This window comes from Schistocerca piceifrons, chromosome 9 (genome assembly GCF_021461385.2).
Source record: "Schistocerca piceifrons isolate TAMUIC-IGC-003096 chromosome 9, iqSchPice1.1, whole genome shotgun sequence".
Classification (NCBI taxonomy): Eukaryota; Metazoa; Arthropoda; class Insecta; order Orthoptera; family Acrididae; genus Schistocerca; species Schistocerca piceifrons.
The window spans coordinates 48,954,224-48,976,267 of record NC_060146.1 but is presented as its reverse complement, the minus strand read 5'-3'; the positions used below and the strand labels follow the sequence as shown (position 1 = coordinate 48,976,267).

Here is a 22,044-nt window from a genome sequence, read left to right as displayed (position 1 = left end):
CAACCAACCAACCAACCACCATACATATTCCTTCATTTACTGCATAGAAAGCCAATGTGATAGGCAAACAGACCAGCATATGATAAAAGCTTAAGCAATATCCTTACTAGACAACCCTTATGAATAGTAGCCGTAATTTTCTTTAAACGTGAGCACAGCCACAATCAAAAGACAAACAACGCCAGTCATAAGGACAGTAGCACATAAGCAAGTAGCAATGGTAACTTCTGCTTGGATTGGCTACAAATCAGCACGTGATTTAACACACCAGAGAACATTCTTTACAACATAACCATCAATACAATAGTAAATTACTCACACGTGTACTCCCCCACGATTTCGATTCGCAAAGCCATAGACAAAACGTGGAGAACGTATCACTTAGACCAACATAATGGTGCTCCCTCAGTTACCCCAAATAACTGAATCCCTTAGTTGCACAGCAAAGAACCAGACCTAATGAAACCACCACAGTTTTTGCCTCTAAATTGTCACAGTACAAGTGAGACTCAATCACAAATGTAATTTTACGTCAGTTCCCGTATAGCCAGTACAAGCGCCTGATTTTCACCCGTTTGTCACTGCAGGCAGCAACATCGTACGGAAAAGAGCGTAGACACAAAGCTCTTACCAATTCTCTTCTCCGAAAGCAGCCACCGCAACTCTCTGGGACCACTGGGACATCCAATGCAAAAATCGTTACTCCTTCACACAAATTACAGGACCCCCGTTTCGCGCTGCTTGCTACGGCGCCTTCCGTTCAGAGCCAACCCATGCAGTAGGTCCATGCGGTAGGTCCGGTCCCACACTCGCTGCGTCAACCCGACAACCGTCTCCCACGACGTCCCGGAGCACCCCCTCCCCCTCCCCCAACACGACCTCGCCTCGTTACTCCTCGCGTAGGCCCCAGAGGGCGCTGCTTACCGCCCTGACCGTGGCAGGAAAGATAAACCACCAGAGTGGCACTATCGATATGAACCGCCACGGCTCAATAACGGTACAAGGTTAATTACTTCCTTTTATCGCCCCTTTGGCACGAAATCATTGGGGGAAGTGGCAACAAAACGACTATTCACGTTGGTGTGTAGAATATATGAGTCTGGCGATATACCATCTGACTTTCGGAAAAGCATCATCCACACAATTCCGAAGACGGCAAGAGCTGACAAGTGCGAGAATTATCGCACAATCAGCTTAACAGCTCATGCATCGAAGCTGCTTACAAGAATAATATACAGAAGAATGGAAAAGAAAATTGAGATTGCGCTAGGTGACGATCAGTTTGGCTTTAGGAAAAGTAAAGGGACGAGAGAGGCAATTCTGACGTTACGGCTAATAATGGAAGCAAGGCTAAAGAAAAATCAAGACACTTTCATAGGATTTGTCGATCTGCAAAAAGCGTTCGACAATATAAAATGGTGCAAGCTGTTCGAGATTCTGAAAAAAGTAGGGGTAAGCTATAGGGAGAGACGGGTCATATACAATATGTACAACAACCAAGAGGGAATAATAAGAGTGGACGATCCAGAACTAAGTGCTCGTATTAAGAAGGGTGTAAGACAAGGCTGTAGCCTTTCGCCCCTACTCTTCAATCTGTACATCGAAGAAGCAATGATGGAAATAAAAGAAAGGTTCAGGAGTGGAATTAAAATACAAGGCGAAAGGATATCAATGATACGATTGGCTGATGACATTGGTATCCTGAGTGAAAGTGAAGAAGAATTAAATGACCTGCTGAACGGAATGAACAGTCTAATGAGTACACAGTATGGTTTGAGAGTAAATCGGAGAAAGACGAAGGTAATGAGAAGTAGTAGAAATGAGAACAGCGAGAAACTTAACATCAGGATTGATGGTCACAAAGTCAATGAAGTTAAGGAATTCTGCTATCTAGGCAGTAAAATAACCAACGATGGACGGAGCAAGGAGGAAATCAAAAGCAGACTCGCTATGGCAAAAAAGGCATTTCTGGCCAAGAGAAGTCTACTAATATCAAATACCGGCCTTAATTTGAGGAAGAAATTTCTGAGGATGTACGTCTGGAGTACAGCATTGTATGGTAGTGAAACATGGACTGTGTGAAAACCGGAACAGAAGAGAATCGAAGTATTTGACATGTGGTGCTATAGACGAATGTTGAAAATTAGGTGGACTGATAAGGTAAGGAATGAGGAGGTTCTACGCAGAATCGGAGAGGAAAGGAATATGTGGAAAACACTGATAAGGAGAAGGGACAGGATGATAGGACATCTGCTAAGACATGAGGGAATGACTTCCATGGTACTAGAGGGAGCTGTAGAGGGCAAAAACTGTAGAGGAAGACAGAGATTGGAATACGTCAAGCAAATAATTGAGGACGTAGGTTGCAAGTGCTACTCTGAGATAAAGAGGTTAGCACAGGAAAGGAATTCGTGGCGGGCCGCATCAAACCAGTCAGTAGACTGATGACCAAAAAAAGAAATGGCACGAAACACACTTCCCGTGCAGTTGTCAACGCTCATAGAGTCTCTTCTGCACAGTCCCCCAGTTAACAACCGTTGGGCTGTGGGTGTGTGGTTGGCTGTGTTATCGTGTTTGCCCCACCGTACGCTGTTGCACGGCAGCGCCTCTGCTGGTCGGCTGTTGCAGGCTTCCAGGAGGTGCACCTGGCGCTGCTGGCCGGGTTCGCCCTGCTGGGCACGTTCGCTCGCCGCTACATGTACAGCTCGCTGGGCCTCAACATGCTGCTGGCCTCCCTGCTGCTCCAGTGGGCGCTGCTCTGCAACGGCTTCTACAACATCCTGCCCGAGGCCGGAGGCCGCTTCGTGGTCACCCTTGCAAGGTAATGGACGCTCCTTACACGTCACACTGACTGTACGTTTTCCTGCGGGTAACTGCTATAGAAGTTGGTCCCGTTACCACCAGTTGCTAGTGTCTAAGGCGCGAGTGGGCAACTGCTGGCCCGCGGGCTGGATCGCAGCAGAGGTCGGTCTCAATACGACGAACGGAAGTAATTCGTGTGTGTGTGTGTGTGTGTGTGTGTGTGTGTATGTGTGTGAGAGAGAGAGAGAGAGAGAGAGAGAGAGAGAGAGAGAGAGAGAGTGTGTGTGTCATAGGGCTCTCACATTTTACTGTCTACACTCCAATATAATGTCCGTAAGAGGGCGAGTGTTGTATTGCCAATACTAAAAATACTGAAGAAGGATATTGATTTTTTTTTCTTTATTGTATTTCAATTCCCCATCGGGGCAGGCTGGCAGCAGCATATGTGCTGCTCTTCAGCCGAAATACATAGAACAAACAAATAGAAGACATTTAAAAATATACAAAGGAGAGAATATGATGAACATAGATATAAAAAAGGGGGAACAGAATGGAAGGCAATAGACAAAAAAAGGGGCGACTGTAAAATGGAGATAAAAACCGTAAAAAAGTAGCGCTTACAAAAACCACACACTGGGACAATTAAAAGAACACAAGGCACAGTATGACCGGAGCATGAAAGTATCGACGGATGGCGTAGCACATAGCAAACACTGACAGCGTACCTCAAGGCAGTACACAATTAAAATCACAACCTCTTGACACACAGGAGAAACAGCACTAAACACAACACTGACGTGGCACACTGATGATGATCAAAATGGAGGATCTGCCAGGCGCAAGGAGATGAGGGAGACCGGATGAAGTGAAGGAGGAAGGGAGGGGAAGAGAGGGGGCGATGGGGGGGGGCGTGCTGAAGAGGGCCAGGTAGGGAGGGATGTGGGAAGGAAATAGGCAAGGATGGGGTGCCGGGTCTCAGGAAGGGGGGGGGGGGGGCAGAAGGACGAAAATCCGCTCTGGGAGAAGGAGGGGAGAGGAAAAAGGGGGCCCTGGGGAGGGGGCGAACAACGCCAGGTTATAGTTGGAAGGAGGGGTAGATGTCAGGGCGAAGTTCGTCATCAGGGAGGGGGAGGCGCTGGAAATTGCCCTTATGAAAGAGACAGAGGCTGTGGATGTGGAGAGAGGGAGGCACACAGCGATAGAGGTGCGGCAATAGTCGGGGGTTGGACAGGAAGGAGGAAACCAGAGTGTGGGGGGGATCAAGCCTGCAGACAATGTAAAGGATGCGGAGATGTTGGAGGAACAGGAGGAGGTGTGGTAAGGGGATGAGTTCATACAGCGGCCGTGTGGGGGAAGGAAGGCGGATACGGAAGGCAAGGTGGAGCGCATGGCGTTCAAGATTTCAAGCGCCTTGTAAAAGCGGGTGGGTGCGGAGATCCAGGCAACGCCGGCATAACAGATGATAGGACGGATGAGGGATTTGTAGCTGTGGAGGGCGGTAGAAGGATGCAATCCCCATGTCCGGCCAGACAGGAGTTTCAGAAGGGGGAGGCAGGAATGGGCTTTCTGCTGGATGTCGTGATATTAATGCTGGTCTAAATATTTTCAGGACTACCAATACACATTGAGCCTGTGAGTACGAGTATTGTGACTCTAAAAATTCGCCATATGGTTGTGCTCATTTTCCCTTTTGGTTTATCTACCGGGTGATCAAAAGGTCAGTATAAATTTGGAAACGTAATAAACCACGGAATAATATAGATAGAGAGGTAAAAATTGACACACATGCTTAGAATGACATGGGGTTTTATCAGAACCAAAAAAAAGTTCACAAAATGTCCGACAGATGGCGCTGGACAGCAAAACGTCAGTGACTGCGCATGACAATCGTGTATAAAAGGAGCTGTAATGAGAGAGAGAATCCCCGTTTAAATGCAACCCTACCAATCAACTCGTCCAAGTTCTGGTCGGCCTTCCGTCGCCTTACCGGAACTAAACCCTCCCCCTATTATCCTCTTCTCCATGATGATCACCCTTTCCCTGACTCCCTTAGTAAGGCCAATCACTTTGACTCCTACCTCTCCGATGTATTTTCCATCCCCGATGATCCCCAGTTCGATTACTCCCTCTTCCCAGATATCCGCGATCGAACGGACACCTCTTCCCCTCCCCTCGCTCCTGGTTTCCAGTACTTGGACAACATTACACACACGGAACTCAATGCCCCTATCACTACACAGGATCTCATTGATACACTCCGCACAAAACGCAACACCGCTCCTGGTCACGATCGTGCCACCTACCGTCACCTTCGTGAAGCTCCTGTCTCTTTCCTCTCCACCCTGGCCAGGCTCTACAATGTAGTCCTGTCCACCGGTTACTACCCCGACCTGTGGAAAACCTCCCGTATCCTCATGTTCCTTAAACCTGGCAAACCGCCGTCCGCCGTCTCCTCCTACCGTCCCATCAGCCTTACCTCGGTCTTCAGCAAGGTCCTGGAATCTATCCTCACCCGCCGCATCCACCAGCATCTCCGCCAGCACCGCCTCCTTCCCGTCACCCAGTGTGGCTTTCGGCCATCCTTCTCTTCCGACGATCTTCTCCTTCACCTCACTCATCTCCTTTCCGAACAGCTTAATTCCCGTCGCTCCGCAATCTTCCTCTCCCTTGACCTCGAACGCGCTTATGACCGCGTCTGGCATTCCGGTCTCCTCTTCAAGCTCCAAACCTTTGCCCTTCCCATTAACTACGTCCGTCTGATCGGTTCCTTTCTCTCCCGCCGTCCTTCCTATGTCACCATCCATAACACAGATTCCTACACCTTTTTCCCCTCCGCCGGTGTGCCCCAAGGCTCCGTCCTCTCCCCCCTTCTGTACCTTTTGTACACGGCGGACATGCCGCCGCCGTCGCCCCCCCGTCCACCTCCTCCAGTTTGCCGATGACACCGCCTTCCTCGCCCTTGCCCCCACCCTGCAACGCTCCCAACGCCTTCTCCAATCCCATCTTGACCGATTCACCGCTTGGTGTAACCAGTGGTTGCTCAAGGTCAATCCTTCGAAAACCCAGGCGATCATTGTAGGCAAAACCACCCCTTCCTTCCGCCTCCTTGATTTCTATCTCACCGTCTATGGCCGTCCCATCGCCCTCACTCCCACCCTTAAGTACCTTGGCGTCACCCTCGACCGTCGCCTCTCCTGGACTCCCCATCTCCATACAATCCAAGCCAAGGCACGTTCCCGCCTCCGTCTCCTCAAGCTCCTTTCCGGCCGTACGTGGGGTCTGGACCCTTACACAATCCTCCACACCTATAAATCCCTCATCCGCCCTATCCTTTGTTATGCCCATCCAGCCTGGATCTCCGCCCCCCCTACCTTTTATAAATCCCTCCAAATCCTTGAACGCCATGCTCTCCGCCTCGCCTATCGCATCCGTCTCCCCTCCCCCACGCGGATCCTGTATGATCTCCTCCCCTTCCCCCACCTCCTCCTTTTCCTTGAAAGGATACGGATCCTGTACACCTCCCGTAAACTCGATCCTCCTCACCCGCTCGTCTCCCCAATCCTCTCCCATCCCCGCCCGCTGCCGCGCCTGTATTCCCACGTCCCGCCCGGTCTCCATCTCTCCACCCTCCTTACTCTCTCCCAAGGTGGCTTCCGCCAGCTCCCCCTCCCTGATGATGTCCTCCTCCCCTCCATCTACCCCTCCTATCAACTTTGACCCTGCCCCACCACCCACTTCCGGTGTCCTTTCCTTTAGGCACCCTCCCTCCCTCCCTTCTCTTCCCTTCCCTCCCCTTCTCTTTCCTTTTCCCCCGTCCCCTCCCTCCACCACTCTTCCCCCCCGGGCTTCCCCTCCCCCTTCCTCCCTCCCCCCTTTCTCCCCTGCCCGTGGCATCTCCGCTCTCTCCTCTCCCTCTCCCACTCCCCTTCCTCCTCCTCCTCTCTTGGCAGGTCCCCGGACTCGCACACGCATGGTGAACATTCGCGCGCCGGAGATCATCGCCGTCAGTGTCTAGTGTGTGTGCTTCGTTTTGTGTTTCGTGCAGTTACAACTCCACTGTTCACATGTGCCGTAGCAGCTCTCCGTGTTTTGTGCGCCATGTCAACAAGTGTTAGTGTTTTTTCGTCCAACGTGAACGGCTTCTTGTTTTTTCGTTTTTTTGTAACTACTTTCTTTGCCCGCCATTTTTTGTATTTTATGTGTCACCTATCTCATATTATTGTACCCCATACGGCTGAAGAGCGGCGTATTCAGCTGCTGCCAGCCCGCCTTGTATGAGGTGCTGAAAATTACAATAAAGGAAAAAAAAAAAAAAGAGAGAGAATCAGATGCGCCAGCAGTCACAGCATGTTGACGTTACCTGAAAAGGCACTTTTAGTGAAGCTGTATTATCAGAATGGCGAATGTGCAGGTTCAGCGTTACGATCCTATCGCCATAGGAAGGGGATTCGAACGCGTAAAGGTCCGTTGACAAATGAAGCTGTGGCGTGAATGATTTCGGAGTTCGAAGCCACGGGTTGTTTAGACCACAGACCCCGTAGTGGCTGACCGAGCACAAGGCATAATGCTGCCGAGACAGTTGAGGAAGAAATGGCGACTGTAGCGGGTTCGTCTATGCACGGGGAAGTCAGCGCTCGTGCAGTCGCACGTCGCACCGGCATTCCATACACTACTGTTTGGTTGGCACTTAGGCGTACCCTCCGATGCTAACCGTACAAAATCCATGGGCATCGTTAACTGTTAGCTGGCGATTTAGTGAAGCGGAGGGCATTCGCGGTGTGGGTGTTTCAAAAGATGGCGGAAGATTACGATTGGTTGAGTAACGTGTTGTGGACCGACGAAGCTCATTTCCCGTTCCGAGGGTCTGTCGACGCCTAGAACTGGAGAATTTAGGCTACCGAAAATCCTATAACTGTCGTGGAAACTCCATTGCACGACGAGAAAGTCACGGTATGTGTTGTATTTACACATCTACCGTTATCGGGCCTTTTTTCTTCGAGGAAATGCGTGATTCTGGTTTTGTAACTGCTACCATGACGGGTGAGAGGTACGCCGATATGTTACAGAATCGCATCATCCCCAGCCTGCTGATAAACACCTGCTGGAACGTACGATGTTTTATGCAGGATGGCGCTCCACCACATATTGCTATACGCGTGAAAGATCTCTTGCGCGCGCCGTTTGGTGATGATCGTGCGCTCAACCGCCACTTTCGTCATGCTTGGCCTCCCAGGTCCCCAGACGTCAGTCCGTGCGATTATTGGCTTTGGGGTTACCTGAAGTCGCAAGTGTATCGTGATAGACTGACATCGCTAGGGATGCTGAAAGACGACATCTGACGCCAATGCCTCACCATAACCCCAGACATGCTTAACAGTGCTGTTCACAACATTATTCTTCGACTACAGCTATTGATGAGGAATGATGGTGGACATTTTGAGCATTTCCTGTAAAGAACATCATCTTTGCTTTGTCTTACTTTGTTATGCTAATTATTGCTATTCTGATCAGATGAAGTGCCATCTGTGGGAAATTTTTTAAACTTTTGTATTTTTTTAGTTCTAATAAAACCTCATGTCATTCCAAGCATGTGTGTCTATTTGTACCTCTCTATCTACATTATTCCGTGATTTATTCAGTTTTCAAATTTATACTGACATTTTGATCACCCGGTATAATCCAGCCGACACATGTTAAGTTCAAGCGATTTAGACTTTCAAACCTTTTAAAATGAACAAAGCAATATTGTAAGTAAGACTGAAAATCTTAAGTGAGGCGTGCTCACTTTAATGATTTTTTAATACGATTCTAAAAAAGCTGATACCATGTAACAAGCAGTAGACAGATATTACCAAAAGTGCACCAATGGTCCATTTATTTATTCATTTTTTGTTAGTGAACTCTCTTAATCTAGACGGCGTTGGGAGCCGTTTTTACGTTTAGACGTGTCGAATGGTACCTTTAGTTTCCGTATGTTGCGTTTTGCACCTACGAAAGCCAAGAAAATCAGTAGCCACAAAAAAAGAAAAAAAAGAAAAAAAGAAAAAAAGAAAAAGGCATTTCATACCTTGGATCACATTCCCAGAAAAGGGAGGAAGAAGACATTGTGGTCAGGCCTCGGTTTGCGAGCCCTGCCTACCCAGCCTCCGCCAGCCCATGACCTGATCCCGTAAAAAGAGCTGCGAGATCGTTACACTGAAGATCTTAAGGTCCCTTGTTAGATCCCGTGTTTCGATACATGTTTTTATGCAATTCAAATGGCTGCTAACCGTACTCCTCCAGCACCCAACAAGAAAAAGGCTATCGTCTCTGATTATTAATCAAAACGTCGTTGGTCCCAAATTCGAAACCCGTCATTGCTTAAATATTGATTAATAATCGTCCGAAGACTTCCGCCATAAGAAGTCACCTTCCTTCTGCCAACGGCGTTGTCAAAGATGGCAGAGGGACGGTGAGAGGTTGAGGGCACTCTCTTGTCCTTTGGGGTGGGAAGCTGCCTTAGGCGGAAGAAACGGCAATGATCAACGGAAAGAGGATTCAGAAGGCAATGGAAACCACTACATTAAAAACACATTACTTGTATCCACAAGACATGTGGCATGTAATTAGAAAGGTGTCGTGATGATTTCTGCATTGGCAAAAGATTCCAGAATAGTGCTCCATGCAAATCTCCGCGAGGGGACTGCGAAAGGGGAGGTGACCACGAGAAAAAGACTTGAATAATCAACGAAAGGACAACCTTCTGCGAGTTGCGGCGTGGAATACCAGAAGCTTGAACGTGGAGGGAAACTACATAATCTGGAAAGGGGAATGCAAAGGATCCATCTAGATGTGGTAGGGATCAGTGAACTGAAGTGTAAAGAAGACAAGGATTTCTGGTCAGATGAGTATAGGGTAATGTCAGCAGCAGCAGAAAGTGGTGTAACAGGAGTGGTTATGAATAGGAAGGTAGGGCAGAGAGAGTGTTACTGTGAATAGTTTAGTGACAACGATAGTTCAGGTATACATGACAACGTCGCAAGCTGAAGATGAAGAGATAGAGAAAGTATATGAGAATATTGAAAGGGTAATAGCGTACATAAAGGTAGACGAAAATATGATGATAGTGAGGGACTGGAAAGCGGTTGTAGGAGAACGACTAGAAGAAAAAATTACAGGAGAATATGGGCTAGGGTAAAGGAATGAGAGAGGAGAAAGACCAATTGAGTTCTGTAATAAATTTCGGCTAGTAATAGCGAATACTTTCTTAAAGAATCACAAGAGGAGGAGGTATACTTAGAAAAGGCCATGTGATACGTGAAGATTTCAGTTATATTACTTCATGGTCAGACAGAGATTCCGAAATCAGATATGGATTGTAATGCGAACCCAGGAGCAGATATATACCCAGATCACAATGTAGTAGTGATGAAGAGTAGGCTGAAGTAATCAAGACATTAGTCAGAAAGAATCAATACCCAAAAAAGTGGGATATGAAAGTACTAAGCAATGACGAGATACGCTTGAAGTTCTCTAACGTTACAGATACAGCAGTATTGGATAGCTCAGTGTGCAGTAAAATTGAAGAGGAATGGACGGACAGCTCTAAACAGGCCATCACAGACGTTGGAAAGAAAAAAAATAGGTACAAAGAATGTAACTGCGAAGAAACCGTGGGTACCAGAACAAATACTTCAGTTGATCGATGAAAGGAGGAAGTGCAAAAAAGAAAAAAAAAATTCCGGGAAACTGAGGAATACGGAAATACAAGTCACTGAGAAATGAAATAAATAGGTAGTGCACGGAAGCTAAGACGAACTGGCTGCATAAAAAAATGAGAAGAATAGAAAAGAAATGATTGTTAAATGGTTCAAATGGCTCTGAGCACTATCAGTCCCCTAGAGCTTAGAACTACTTAAACCTAACTAACCTAAGGACATCACACAGGCCGGCCGGAGTGGTCGAGCGGTTCTGGGCGCTAGAGTCTGGATCCGCGCGCCCGCTGCGGCCACAGGTTCGAATCCTGCCTCGGGCATGGATGTGTGTGATGTCCTTAGGTTAGTTAGGTTTAAGTAGTTCTAAGTTCTAGGGGACTTACGACCTCAGCAGTTGAGTCCCATAGTGCTCAGAGCCATTTGACCCATTTTTTTGACATCACAGATATCCGTGCCCGAGACAGGATTAGAACCTGCGACCGTAGAGGTCGCGCGGTTCCAGACTGTAGCGCCTAGAACCGCTCGGTCGCACCAGATGCAATAATGATTGTCAGAAGGAACAGACTCCGCATACAGGAAAGTCAAAACATCCTTCGTTTATATTAAAAGTAAGGGTGATAACATAAAGAGTGCAACGGGAATCCCACTGATAAATGCAGAGGGGAGAGCGGATGGGTGGAAGGAATACAATGAAAGCCTGTATGAACGGGAAGATTAGTCTGATGTGACAGAAGTAGAAACAGCAGTCGATTTAGAAGAGATTGGTGATCCAGTATTAGAATCAGAATCTAAGAGGACTGAAGACCAAATGAAGCAGAAGAGAAAGATTACATTCCATTAGAATTTCTAAAATCGTTGGGGGAAGTCGCAACAAAAAAATGGTTCAAATGGCTCTGAGCACTATGGGACTTAACTGCTGTGGTCATCAGTCCCCTAGAACTTAGAACTACTTAAACCTAACTAACCTAAGGACATCACACACATCCATGCCCGAGGCAGGATTCGAACCTGCGCCGTAGCAGTCGCGCGGTTCCAGACTGTAGCGCCTAGAACCGCTCTGCCACTCCGGCCGGCAAGTTGCAACAAAACGACTATTCACGGTGGTGTGTAGAATGTATATCATATGACTTTCGGAAAAAGTATCGTCCACACAATTCCGAAGGCTGCAAGAGCTTAAAAGCTCATGCTTCTCAGTCGCTGATAAGTATAATATACAGAAGAATGGAAAAGAAAATTGGGGATGTGCTAGATGACGATCAGTTTGGCTTTTGAAAAGGTAAAGCCACCAGAGAGGCAATTCTGAAATTGCGGTTGATAATGTAAGCAAGGCTAAAGGAAAATCAAGACATGACCTAGCGTTCGGCAGTGCCAAATGGTGCAAGATGTTCGAAGTTCTGAGGCGGGAAATAGGGGTAAATTATAGGGTGAGACAAGTAACATTGAATATGTTCAAGACCTAAGAGGGAATAATAAGAATGGACGACCAAGACCGAAGTGCTTGGATTAAAAAGGGTGTAAGACAGGAATGTAGTTTTTCGCCCGTATTGTTCAATCTGTACATCGAAGAAGCAATGGCTGGAATTACAGTTCCAGGTGATAGGATATCAATGGTACGATTCGCTAATGACATTTCTATCCTTAGTGAAAGTGAAGAAGAATTACAAAATCTGCAGAATGGAATGAACAGTCTAATGAGTATAGAATACAGAATGAGAGTTAATCGAAGAAAGACGAAAGTAATAAAAACAGCATAAATGACAACAGCTAGAAACTTAACATCATGAATGATCGTCGTGAAATAGATGAAAGTTAAGGAATTCCAGTACAAGGCAGCAAAATAACCAATGACGGAGGAGCAAGGGGGACATCAAATGGAGACTAGCACTGGTAAAAAGGCTATTCGTGGCCAAGAGAAGTCTACTAGTATCAAACATAGGCCTTAACTTGAGGAAGAAATTTCCGAGAACAGAGCATTATATTTAAGTGAAACATGGACTGTGGAATACCGGAACAGAAGAGAATCGAAGCGTTTGAGATGTGATGCTACAAGCGAATGTCGAAAATTAGGTGGACTGATAACGTACGGAATGAGGAACTTGCAAAATCGGAGAGAAAAGGAACATGACACATAGACAGCTAGTAGACGAATGAGCATAGAGGCCCTCAACATCGCATAGGTTACCTCGCTTACGTTGGATGGCGTGTAAGTGATGACTGAAGGAACGTTGTCTATTACCTGTTACTAGCATTTTGATAAGCTGTAAGATTAAGTTCTATTTTGCTGTTCACACTACTACAAATGTACTATCTTCCGTTTCATTTGTGACGTGCATGTAGAGTCAAATAAGACGAATGCTGAGGTCAGATTTTTTTTTCATTTACTCTTTTATCTTTTACTACTTCTCTTAAATTTGTCTTACTCTGCGTAGAACACTACTTTAAATTCGTATAAATAAATTTTGCCCTGGTTGTAAAACAAATCTTGTTAAAAAGTAGTGGTTTACTATCCTGTATTAGCGAGCTACAGTACTACCATCTACGCACCATTTGGCGTAAGCGAGGTTAGTTACGCATATTGAGAGTCGCTATAAACGTTAGTCTGCTAGCCGTCTTTATGTCATAGCAGTTTTTCTTTCTTTGTGTGAATATAGTAACTTCACGGTCTTAAAAGTCGAAAGACTTCCTTGACACTGGATTGTACTTATACTGCATTACTTATCTCAAAACAATTTTTCTATGAATTTTGGTTTTCAAACGTTGTGATCGTATAGTACGTCTCTATACACTTTCACATTTATAGTACACTTACGCTGAGAAAAAAAAAAACAGGCGATCACCATAGGCCGCACCACCTGCTCCTTCCGCCTCCACGATTTCTACCTCACCATTTATGGCCGTGCTATCCACCTCACTCCTACCCTCTCATACCTTGGCCTCACACTTCACCGCCACCTCACCTGCACTCCCCATCTCCTCACCATCCAACACAAACCTCACAACTGCCTCCGCCTCCTGAAACTCCTGTCCGGCCGGACGTGGGGCCTGCATCCTTCCACCATCCTTCACACCTACAAATCCTTGATCCCCCCCCCCCCCCATCCTCGGCCAGCGTAACTTGGATTTCCGCCCCTCCCCGGTTCTATAAAGCCCTCCAAATCCTTGCACGCCATGCACTCCACCTTGCCTTCCGCATTCGCCTTCTGTCCCCCACGCGCGTCCTCTATGACCTCATCCCCTTCCCCCACCCCATTTCCTTGAACACATCTGCACACTATATATTGTCTGCCACCTTGATCCCCCTCACCCCCTGGTGTCTCCCTTCCTCGCCACCCCCAGCCCGTTGCCGCGACTTCACCGTTGTGTCCCACCCTCTCTCCATCTCCTTTGGAAATGCAACTTTCACAGTCTACCCCTCCTGCATCATGAGCTTCTCCCTGACATCTACCCTTCCTACCAACTCTAACCCCATCATCCTGCCTCCTCCTCAGGGCTCCCACTCCTCCCCCTCCTGTCTCCTGAGCGGTTTTCCCCTCCTACTCCCCCTCCCTCTCTTGTGCTCCCTTTCAGTGTCTCTGCACTCCCTACTGCATTGTCTTCCCTCTTCATCTCCTGCCCCACGTGTCTCCTGCTTCTTACTGTACCCACTGACACATCTACTCTCTTCATCCCGCCGCCTCCTTTGCTGGCCCTTGCTCTACATCTACATCTACATCGACATACATACACCGCAATCCACCATACGGTGCGTCGCGGAGGGTACCTCGTACCACAACTAGCCTTTTCTCTCCCTATTCGACTCCCAAACAGAACGAGGGAAAAATGACTGCCTACATGCCTCTGTACGAGCCCTAATATGTCTTATCTTATCTTTGTGGTCATTCCGCGAAATATAAGTTGGCGGCAGTAAAATTGTACTGCAGTCAGCCTCAAATGCTGGTTCTCTAAATTTACTCAGTAGCGATTCACGAAAAGAACGCCTCCTTTCCTCTAAAGACTCCCACTCGAGTTCCTGAAGCATTTCCGTAACACTCGCGTGATGACCAAACCTACCAGTAACAAATCTAGCAGCCCGCCTCTGAATTGCTTCTATGTCCTCCCTCAATCTGACCTGATAAGGAACCCAAACGCTCGAGCAGTACTCAAGAATAGGTCGTATTAGTGTTTTATAAGCGGTCTCCTTTACAGATGAACCACATCTTCCCAAATTTCTACCAATGAACCGAAGACGACTATCCGCCTTACCCACAACTGCCATTACATGCTTGTCCCACTTCATATCGCTCTGCAATGTTACGCCCAAATATTTAATCGACATGACTGTGTTAAGCGCTACACTACTAATATTCAAACATTATGGGATTCTTTTTCCTATTCATCTGCATTAATTTACATTTATCTACATTTAGAGTTAGCTGCCATTCTTTACACCAATCAAAAATCATTTCCAAGTCATCTTGTATCCTCCTACAATCACTCAACGACGACACCTTCCCGTACACCACAGCATCATCAGCAAACAGCCGCACATTGCTATACACCCTATCCAAGAGATCATTCATGTAGACAGAAAACAACAGCGGGCCTACCAAACTTACCTGGGGCACTCCAGATGATACCCTCACCTCAGATGAACACTCACCATCGAGGACAACGTGCTGGGCTCTATTACTTAAGAAGTCTTCGAGCCACTCACATATTTGGGAACCAATCCCATATGCTCGTACCTTAGTTAGGAGTCTGCAGTGGGGCACCGAGTCAAACGCTTTCTGAAAGTCAAGGAATATGGCATCCATCTGATACCCTTCATGCATGGTTCGCAAGATATGATTTGAAAAAAGCCGTGCTGATGCATGGGCAGCAACTTCTTTGACTCAAGGAAATTCGTTGTATGCGAACTGAGAATATGTTCGAGAATCCTGCAACAAACCGATGTTAAGGATATTGGTCTGTAATTTTGAGGATCCGTCCTACTACCCTTCTTATACACAGGCATCACCTGCGCTTTTTTCCAGTCGTTCGGGACTTTACGTTGTGCAAGAGATTCGCGATAAATGCAAGCTAAGTAAGGAGCCAATGCAGTAGAGTACTTTCTGTAAAACCGAATTGGAATCCCATCAGGACCTGGCGTTTTATTTATTTTCAACCCATTCAGCTGCTTCACAACCCCAGGGATGTCTATCACTATGTCCTCCATACGGGAATCTGTACGAGACTTAAACGGCGGTATGTTTGTACGATCCTCCTGTGTGAAAGATTTCTCCAATGCTAAATTTAAAATTTCAGCTTTCGTTTCGCTGTCTTCCATTGCCAGGCCAGACTGATCAGTGAGTGACTGGATGGAAGCCTTCGACCCGCTTACCGATTTTACGTAAGACCAGAATTTCCTTGGGTTGTCAGCAAGATCTTTTGCTAAGGTATGACGGCGATAGTGGTTGTATGCTTTGTGCATCGCTCTTTTTACAGCAGCACGAATCTCTACTAACTTTTGCCTGTCCTCATTCTCCCGATCTTTCATGTACCGCGAGTGCAACTTTCTTCACTTCCTGAGCATCCTCCGCATTGCGCTGTTAAATCACGGTGGGTCTTTTCCGTCCGTAACCCACTTTTTTGGCATATACTTGTCCAATGCGTGATTTACAATGCTTTTAAAATTTGCCCATAATTCTTCCACGTCCATCCATCCTCTCTGGCCTCTGTCTTGGCAGGTCCCGCCTCGCAGTTTTATTCTTCATCATATGTGCTCCTAGTGGGTTTTAAGTGTGTTGTTCTGGAGTGTATTTAATACTGTGGCCGACTTTTAACGTGTGCATGTCCATTCAGTGTCGTCTCTGAGTTTTGAAGAATCGCCAACTGTGTTTTTTAACTTTATGATCACTTTTTTAACTGCCCCCCCCATGAACATCGCCATGTCAGTGTATTTCTACCTCCATTATCTTCCCTTATTCTATTTTATGTCCCCCTTTCTTATCGCCTTTCTATGTAACATTTTCTTCTTGTTTTAGCTGTCATGTCACTCGGCTGAAGAGCGGCGGATTGTGCCGCTGACGGCCCTCCCCTGCCCATATGGGGCACGGGATTGAAATCACAATAAAGGAAAGAAAAAAAAAAGAGAAAGAAAAACAGAACACGTTGAACGTCTAGAGGTAGGACGATCATATTTACAGGACATGTATTTTAATATGTTCTGCAGAAAGGATCAGCATTTCAGTCACCTCGGTTCAGTGCCTAGTAGGCACAGGGTCCGCTATTGGCCCTGTTAACTTGTCCCGTGCTTGATGGCATCGACGCGTATGAGGCGTGAATGGCGTCCTTTGGTATAGCCATCCATGCTGCATTCACTCGGTTCGAAAGTTCGCCTGTGGTGGTTGGTATTCGGTCACAGGAGTCGTTTCAGCGAATCCCACACATTTTCGATTGACGATAAATCTGGTGATCTGGTGTGCCAGAGCAAAACGCTGACATCCTGTGATACCAAGAATGCACGTGTTGGTGCAGCGACGTGTGGTTGTGCATTGTCTTGCTGAAAAATGGCGTCTGCAGTGTTATACAGAAAGGTTACAGCTACGGGTCGCAGGATGTCATTAACGTCACACTGATCAGAATCAGTCTGCAGCGACTGTGCCGCTGGTCCCGGCGGAGGTTCGAGTCCTCCCTTGGGCATGGGTGTGTGTGTTTGTCTTTAGGATAATTTAGGTTAAGTAGTTTGTAAGCTTAGGGACTGATGACCTTAGCAGTTAAATCCCATAAGATTTCACACACATTTCAACATATTTTTGTCTGCAGCGAATCAAAATGCGGCCATAATTTTCTGACAAACAGAACCTGGATTCATCCGAGAACCTTATCCGATACCATTCCTGTCCTCAATGTTGTTTTTCCATACACCATTGCCGGCTAGCATATTTCTGCACATTCGTCAAGGGTAGGTGGAGAAGTGGACGAACAGGCCGCTGTGGCCGAGCGGTTCTAGGCACTGCAGCCCGGAACAGCGCTGCTGCTACGGTCGCGGGTTCGAATCCTGCCTCCAGTCTGAATGTGTGTGATGTCCTTAGGTTAGTTAGCTTTAAGTAGTTCTAAGTTCTAGCGGACAGATGACCACAGATGTTAAGCCCCATAGTGCTCAGAGCCATTTTTTGAAAAAAGTTGAAATTGCAACCAAGACTGTTTTTAACAATTACAGTTTTATACGCTCACTTTCAGAAAAAACAGAAGATCTTGAACGACCAGAGATACGACATTCATATTCATAGGACATGTTCATGAGTTTGTTCTGCAGAAATGGTTACCATTTGAACCATGTCGGTCCGCAGGTTAAAGGTCAACATCGATATTGCGGCGCAACACCACCTACAGGTAAAATGTGGCTGCGGCTCTCGTTGTCGCTGTAAACCGAAGGTAATGGATCAGTGAGACTGGAGCAGCCGCGCAGGATTCCTCGCCGACGTATGCGCGAACCGTGCCGTCAAATCAGTGAGCTTGAAAGAGAGCGCATTATTCGAATGAGAGAATGTGATGCATCCATCCGGGAAGTTACTGCTCGTGTGGGACGAAGTGTTTCGACACTGCAACGGATATGTGCAGAATGGTTGACGGGAGGCCGTAGAACACGATGAGATGTGTCAGATCGCGTCACCCACGCCACCCCCGGGCAATACCGATGCCTCATCCGAATGGAAGTTTAACGAAGGTTATGTTGGGCTGATATATTCGACGATGCCCTTTGGCTACACTGACTGAAGGATCCTTCTAAGAAATACCACATTAAAATAACCTGAACATGCCTAAATAAGGCGAAACGCGTAGCTGAAAAATATAAAAGTTAAAATTGCAACCAAGTCTGTTTTTGACCATTACTGGTAAGCACTGTTTTGCTGTATGCCACATATGGATTGGAAGAAATTGTATAAAAATGTGTGATGATACGCTACGGCCGTGTTATGAAAATGTTAACGTCTGGTAACTACTTTTTTTGAAATCATACTAAAAACAGGAACAAACAAACAAATGATGCAGCAGCTACCCATGCCTTTTGCAATCAGTCATCAAAAATATTTTCGGCCAAATATTTGAAAAATGCTAGCTAATATTGTTTGTGGATATTAACAAATTCGAATGATCTGGGTTGAGTGAAAAAGCGGAAAGGTATATTTATCTGGTTACCGACACATTTTGTCTTTCTATTTTTTCTCGTATTAACACTAGTAAATAATTTTTGTCCGTTGTGAACGCTTTAGAGCACCGCAAATGTAGAAACTGGAGGTTAATCTGTAATGAATTATCTGCAACCAGTCTCTTCCATTAGTAACTTATGTAACCAATATTAGAGTCTTAGAACGTTATTACAACAACAAAAATGATTTACTTCGTGACCGAGACACAGTCAAACCGTTTCCGTTTCTGCCATTCAAAAAAATTTCATTGTTCCTGTCAGGGAGTAATTACCTCATGGATTATTCAGTTCCTCGCATAAATGTAACTGGCATGCACTGGTAGTAGAAATGCGTGGTAAATATAACGCACATGCATCCTCAGCACTGACGTCAAATATGGAGACAGACTAAAAGATGGTGACAGACTACTCGCCGCCAAATGTTTCTTAATATAAGTGGCAATCGCTCAGTAGGAAACAGATAATTTAGCAAAACAGGAGTCACAATAGCAGCTTCAGTTTCTGTTCTCTGGATACAACTACACTATTTACATAACTTGCGCTATCTAGATTTCTCATTCACTCAGCAAACATTTATTCCTTCTCTATTGCCGGTCGGGGTGGCCGGGCGGTTCTAGGCGCTACAGTCTGGAACCGCGCGACCGCTACGGTCGCAGGTTCGAATCCCGCCTCGGGCATGGATGTGTGTGATGTCCTTAGGTTAGTTAGGTTTAAGTAGTTCTAAATTCTAGGGGACTGATGACCTCAGATGTTAAGTCCCATTGTGCACAGAGCCATTTGAACCTTCTCTATCTGTCTGCCTCTCTCTCCCTCCCTCCCTCCCTCCCTCCATCTCTCTCTCTCTCTCTCTCTCTCTCTCTCTCTCTCTCTCTCTCTCTCTCCCTCCACCTCTCACTCAGCACACCCACACATAAATACCATTTCAGTCCCACAGTTAGCTAGTTATGACCAACGTTTTCGGGAGGTTTACCTTGATTATCAGACAAATGTTGGAAACTAAAGTCCTTTCCAAGACATTCCCAGTTGGGAACTCCTCAGCTCCGTTTCCTACCTACTGGGAAACTTCTCTGAAAGTAGCGTACCATACTCTCTAAAATCAATATAAAGAAAATTCACTAATGGCCACCTTTTAACATACAGGGCAAACATTAATAAAACCAACAAACTACAGAAAGAAAGGTCCCATGAACACGTGTCCGGACATACATCATTGCCACTGTAGGTGGCGCTGACGAATGACAGTTGCTCTGGCCGCGTGCCGTCAGTTCCTTGTGTCTTTCAGGCTGTGATTGACGCAGAGTACTGTAAGCAGCAGAATGGTCCGATATTCATGTCGGGAACAAGCCGAGATGGTGTCTTTGTATGGCCAAGCAGATGGAAACGGGAAACGGCCGAGAGGCAGGACTGCTATACCAAAACAAGTACCTTGACGCAATATTTCAAGCCCTTTTTTGGCGTTTCTGTGATCGTGGGTCGTCTCAGACAGACGAACGTGCAGGGAGGTGACGGACAGCGCGAACGCCAGATTTGGAGGACCGGGTTCTACAGGATATTGAGAGAACCCTAGCAGAAGATGCATGCAAACGGCCCGCCAACATGGTGTAAGTAAAGTACGATTATTCGTATTTTTATCACCTGCAACGAGTTCAAAGATCATCCGCAGCAAATTTTCGTCTACCGGAAGGATTTTGTCGACGGTTTTTGCACCAGACTATCACAATTATGGGATTTCTGTCTTCATTCCTCTTTACCGACGAAGAAATCTTTACCAGAACTAGCATCATCAGTCTGCATAATCGTTATCTGCGGGCTACAGACAATCCTCGGGGAATGGTCCGGGCGTCTTATCAGCATCTGTTCAGAATCAACGTGTGGGCAGGTGACACATGCACGGACCGGTTATTATTCGACAACGCCTCGATGGAGGAACGTATCTGGACTTATTGTGGAACACTCTGTCCGGGCTGCTTGAGAATATGCCTTTGGCAGTACGACAGGTTTTGTGCTATCTACATGATAGAGCACGAACCCACTGGCACATTACAGTTCGCCGATACCTCGACAACACCCTCCCCGGACTTTGGATACGATATGGAGGCATGCTCTCCTAGATCACCGGACTTAAACCGCATGCATTTTTACCTCTGGAAACATCGGAATAGCGTGTGTATGCTGAACCAGTTCTTGAAGTGCGAACCCTTCAACATCGTGTTCACGACGCCTCTGCCGCTACTTGGAGAGTTGCCGGAATGTGCGGAAGAGTGCGACAATCCATGATTCGACGTATAAACGAGTGCATTACATCCCATTGAGGACATTTCGAACATCTGTTGTAAGATGGATGCTATGCAGCTCTGTATTTGTTGTCAGTTCACGCACATCGTCCATTCGTCCATTCCCGGACATATGTTCATAGGACCATTCTTCCTCCATTTGCAGTCAGGTATCAGTTCCTGCTTTTTGTCGGTTTTATTAATGTTCACCCTTTATATCTGTATTTTTTGTCCTTTAGTGTGTAGTATTCAGGAACTGCTATATTTTATTCTCTTCGAAAACCCTATTAAAGGTATCCTTGATCCAATTATAATCTTCGAAAATAATTATGACAGAGTAGATCGCAATTCCAATCCCAAAGAAAGCAGGTGTTGAAGTGAAAATTACCGAACTATCAGTTTAATAACTCACAGCTGCAAAATACTAACACGAATTCCTTACAGACGAATGGAAAAACTCGTAGAAGCCGACCTGGGGGGAAGATCAGTTTGGATTCCGTAGAGATATTGGAACACGTGAGGCGATACTGACCCTACGACTTATCTTAGAAGATAGATTAAGGAAAGGCAAACCTACGTTTCTAGCATTTGTTGACTCAGAGAAAGCTTTTGACAATGTTGATTGGAATACTCTCTTTCAAATTCTGAAGGTGGCAGGGGTAAAATACAGGGAGCGAAAGGCTATTTACAATTTGTACAGAAACCAGATGGCGGTTATAAGAGTGGAGGGGCATGAAAGGGAAGCAGTGGTTGGGAAGGGAGTGAGACAGGGTTGTAGCCTCTCCCCGATGTTATTCAATCTGTATATTGAGCAAGCACTAAAGGAAACAAAAGACCAATTCCGAGTAGGTATTAAAATCCATGGAAGAGTAATAAAAATTTTGAGGTTTGCCGATGACATTGTAATTTTGTCAGAGACAGCAAAGGACTTCGAAGAGCAGTTGAACGGAATGGACAGTGTCTTGAGAGGAGGATATAAGATGAACATCAACAACAGCAAAACGAGGATAGTGGAATGTAGCCGAATTAAGTTGGGTGATGCTGAGTGAATTAGATTAGGAAATAAGACACTTACAGTAGTAAAGGACTTTTGGTATTTGGGGAG

General features: G+C 46.3%; 1 protein-coding gene across 1 annotated transcript in view; it reads left to right on the top strand.

Moving 5' to 3' along the window:
• The window catches only part of LOC124716693 (ammonium transporter Rh type A-like), a 184,269-nt gene that overhangs the window by 18,715 nt on the left and 143,510 nt on the right, over positions 1-22,044 (top strand). Inside the window, exon 2 of the mRNA XM_047243234.1 lies at positions 2,629-2,821. Within this exon, the coding sequence (XP_047099190.1) occupies positions 2,629-2,821 (193 nt within the window). The remainder of the gene's footprint in view (positions 1-2,628; positions 2,822-22,044) is intronic.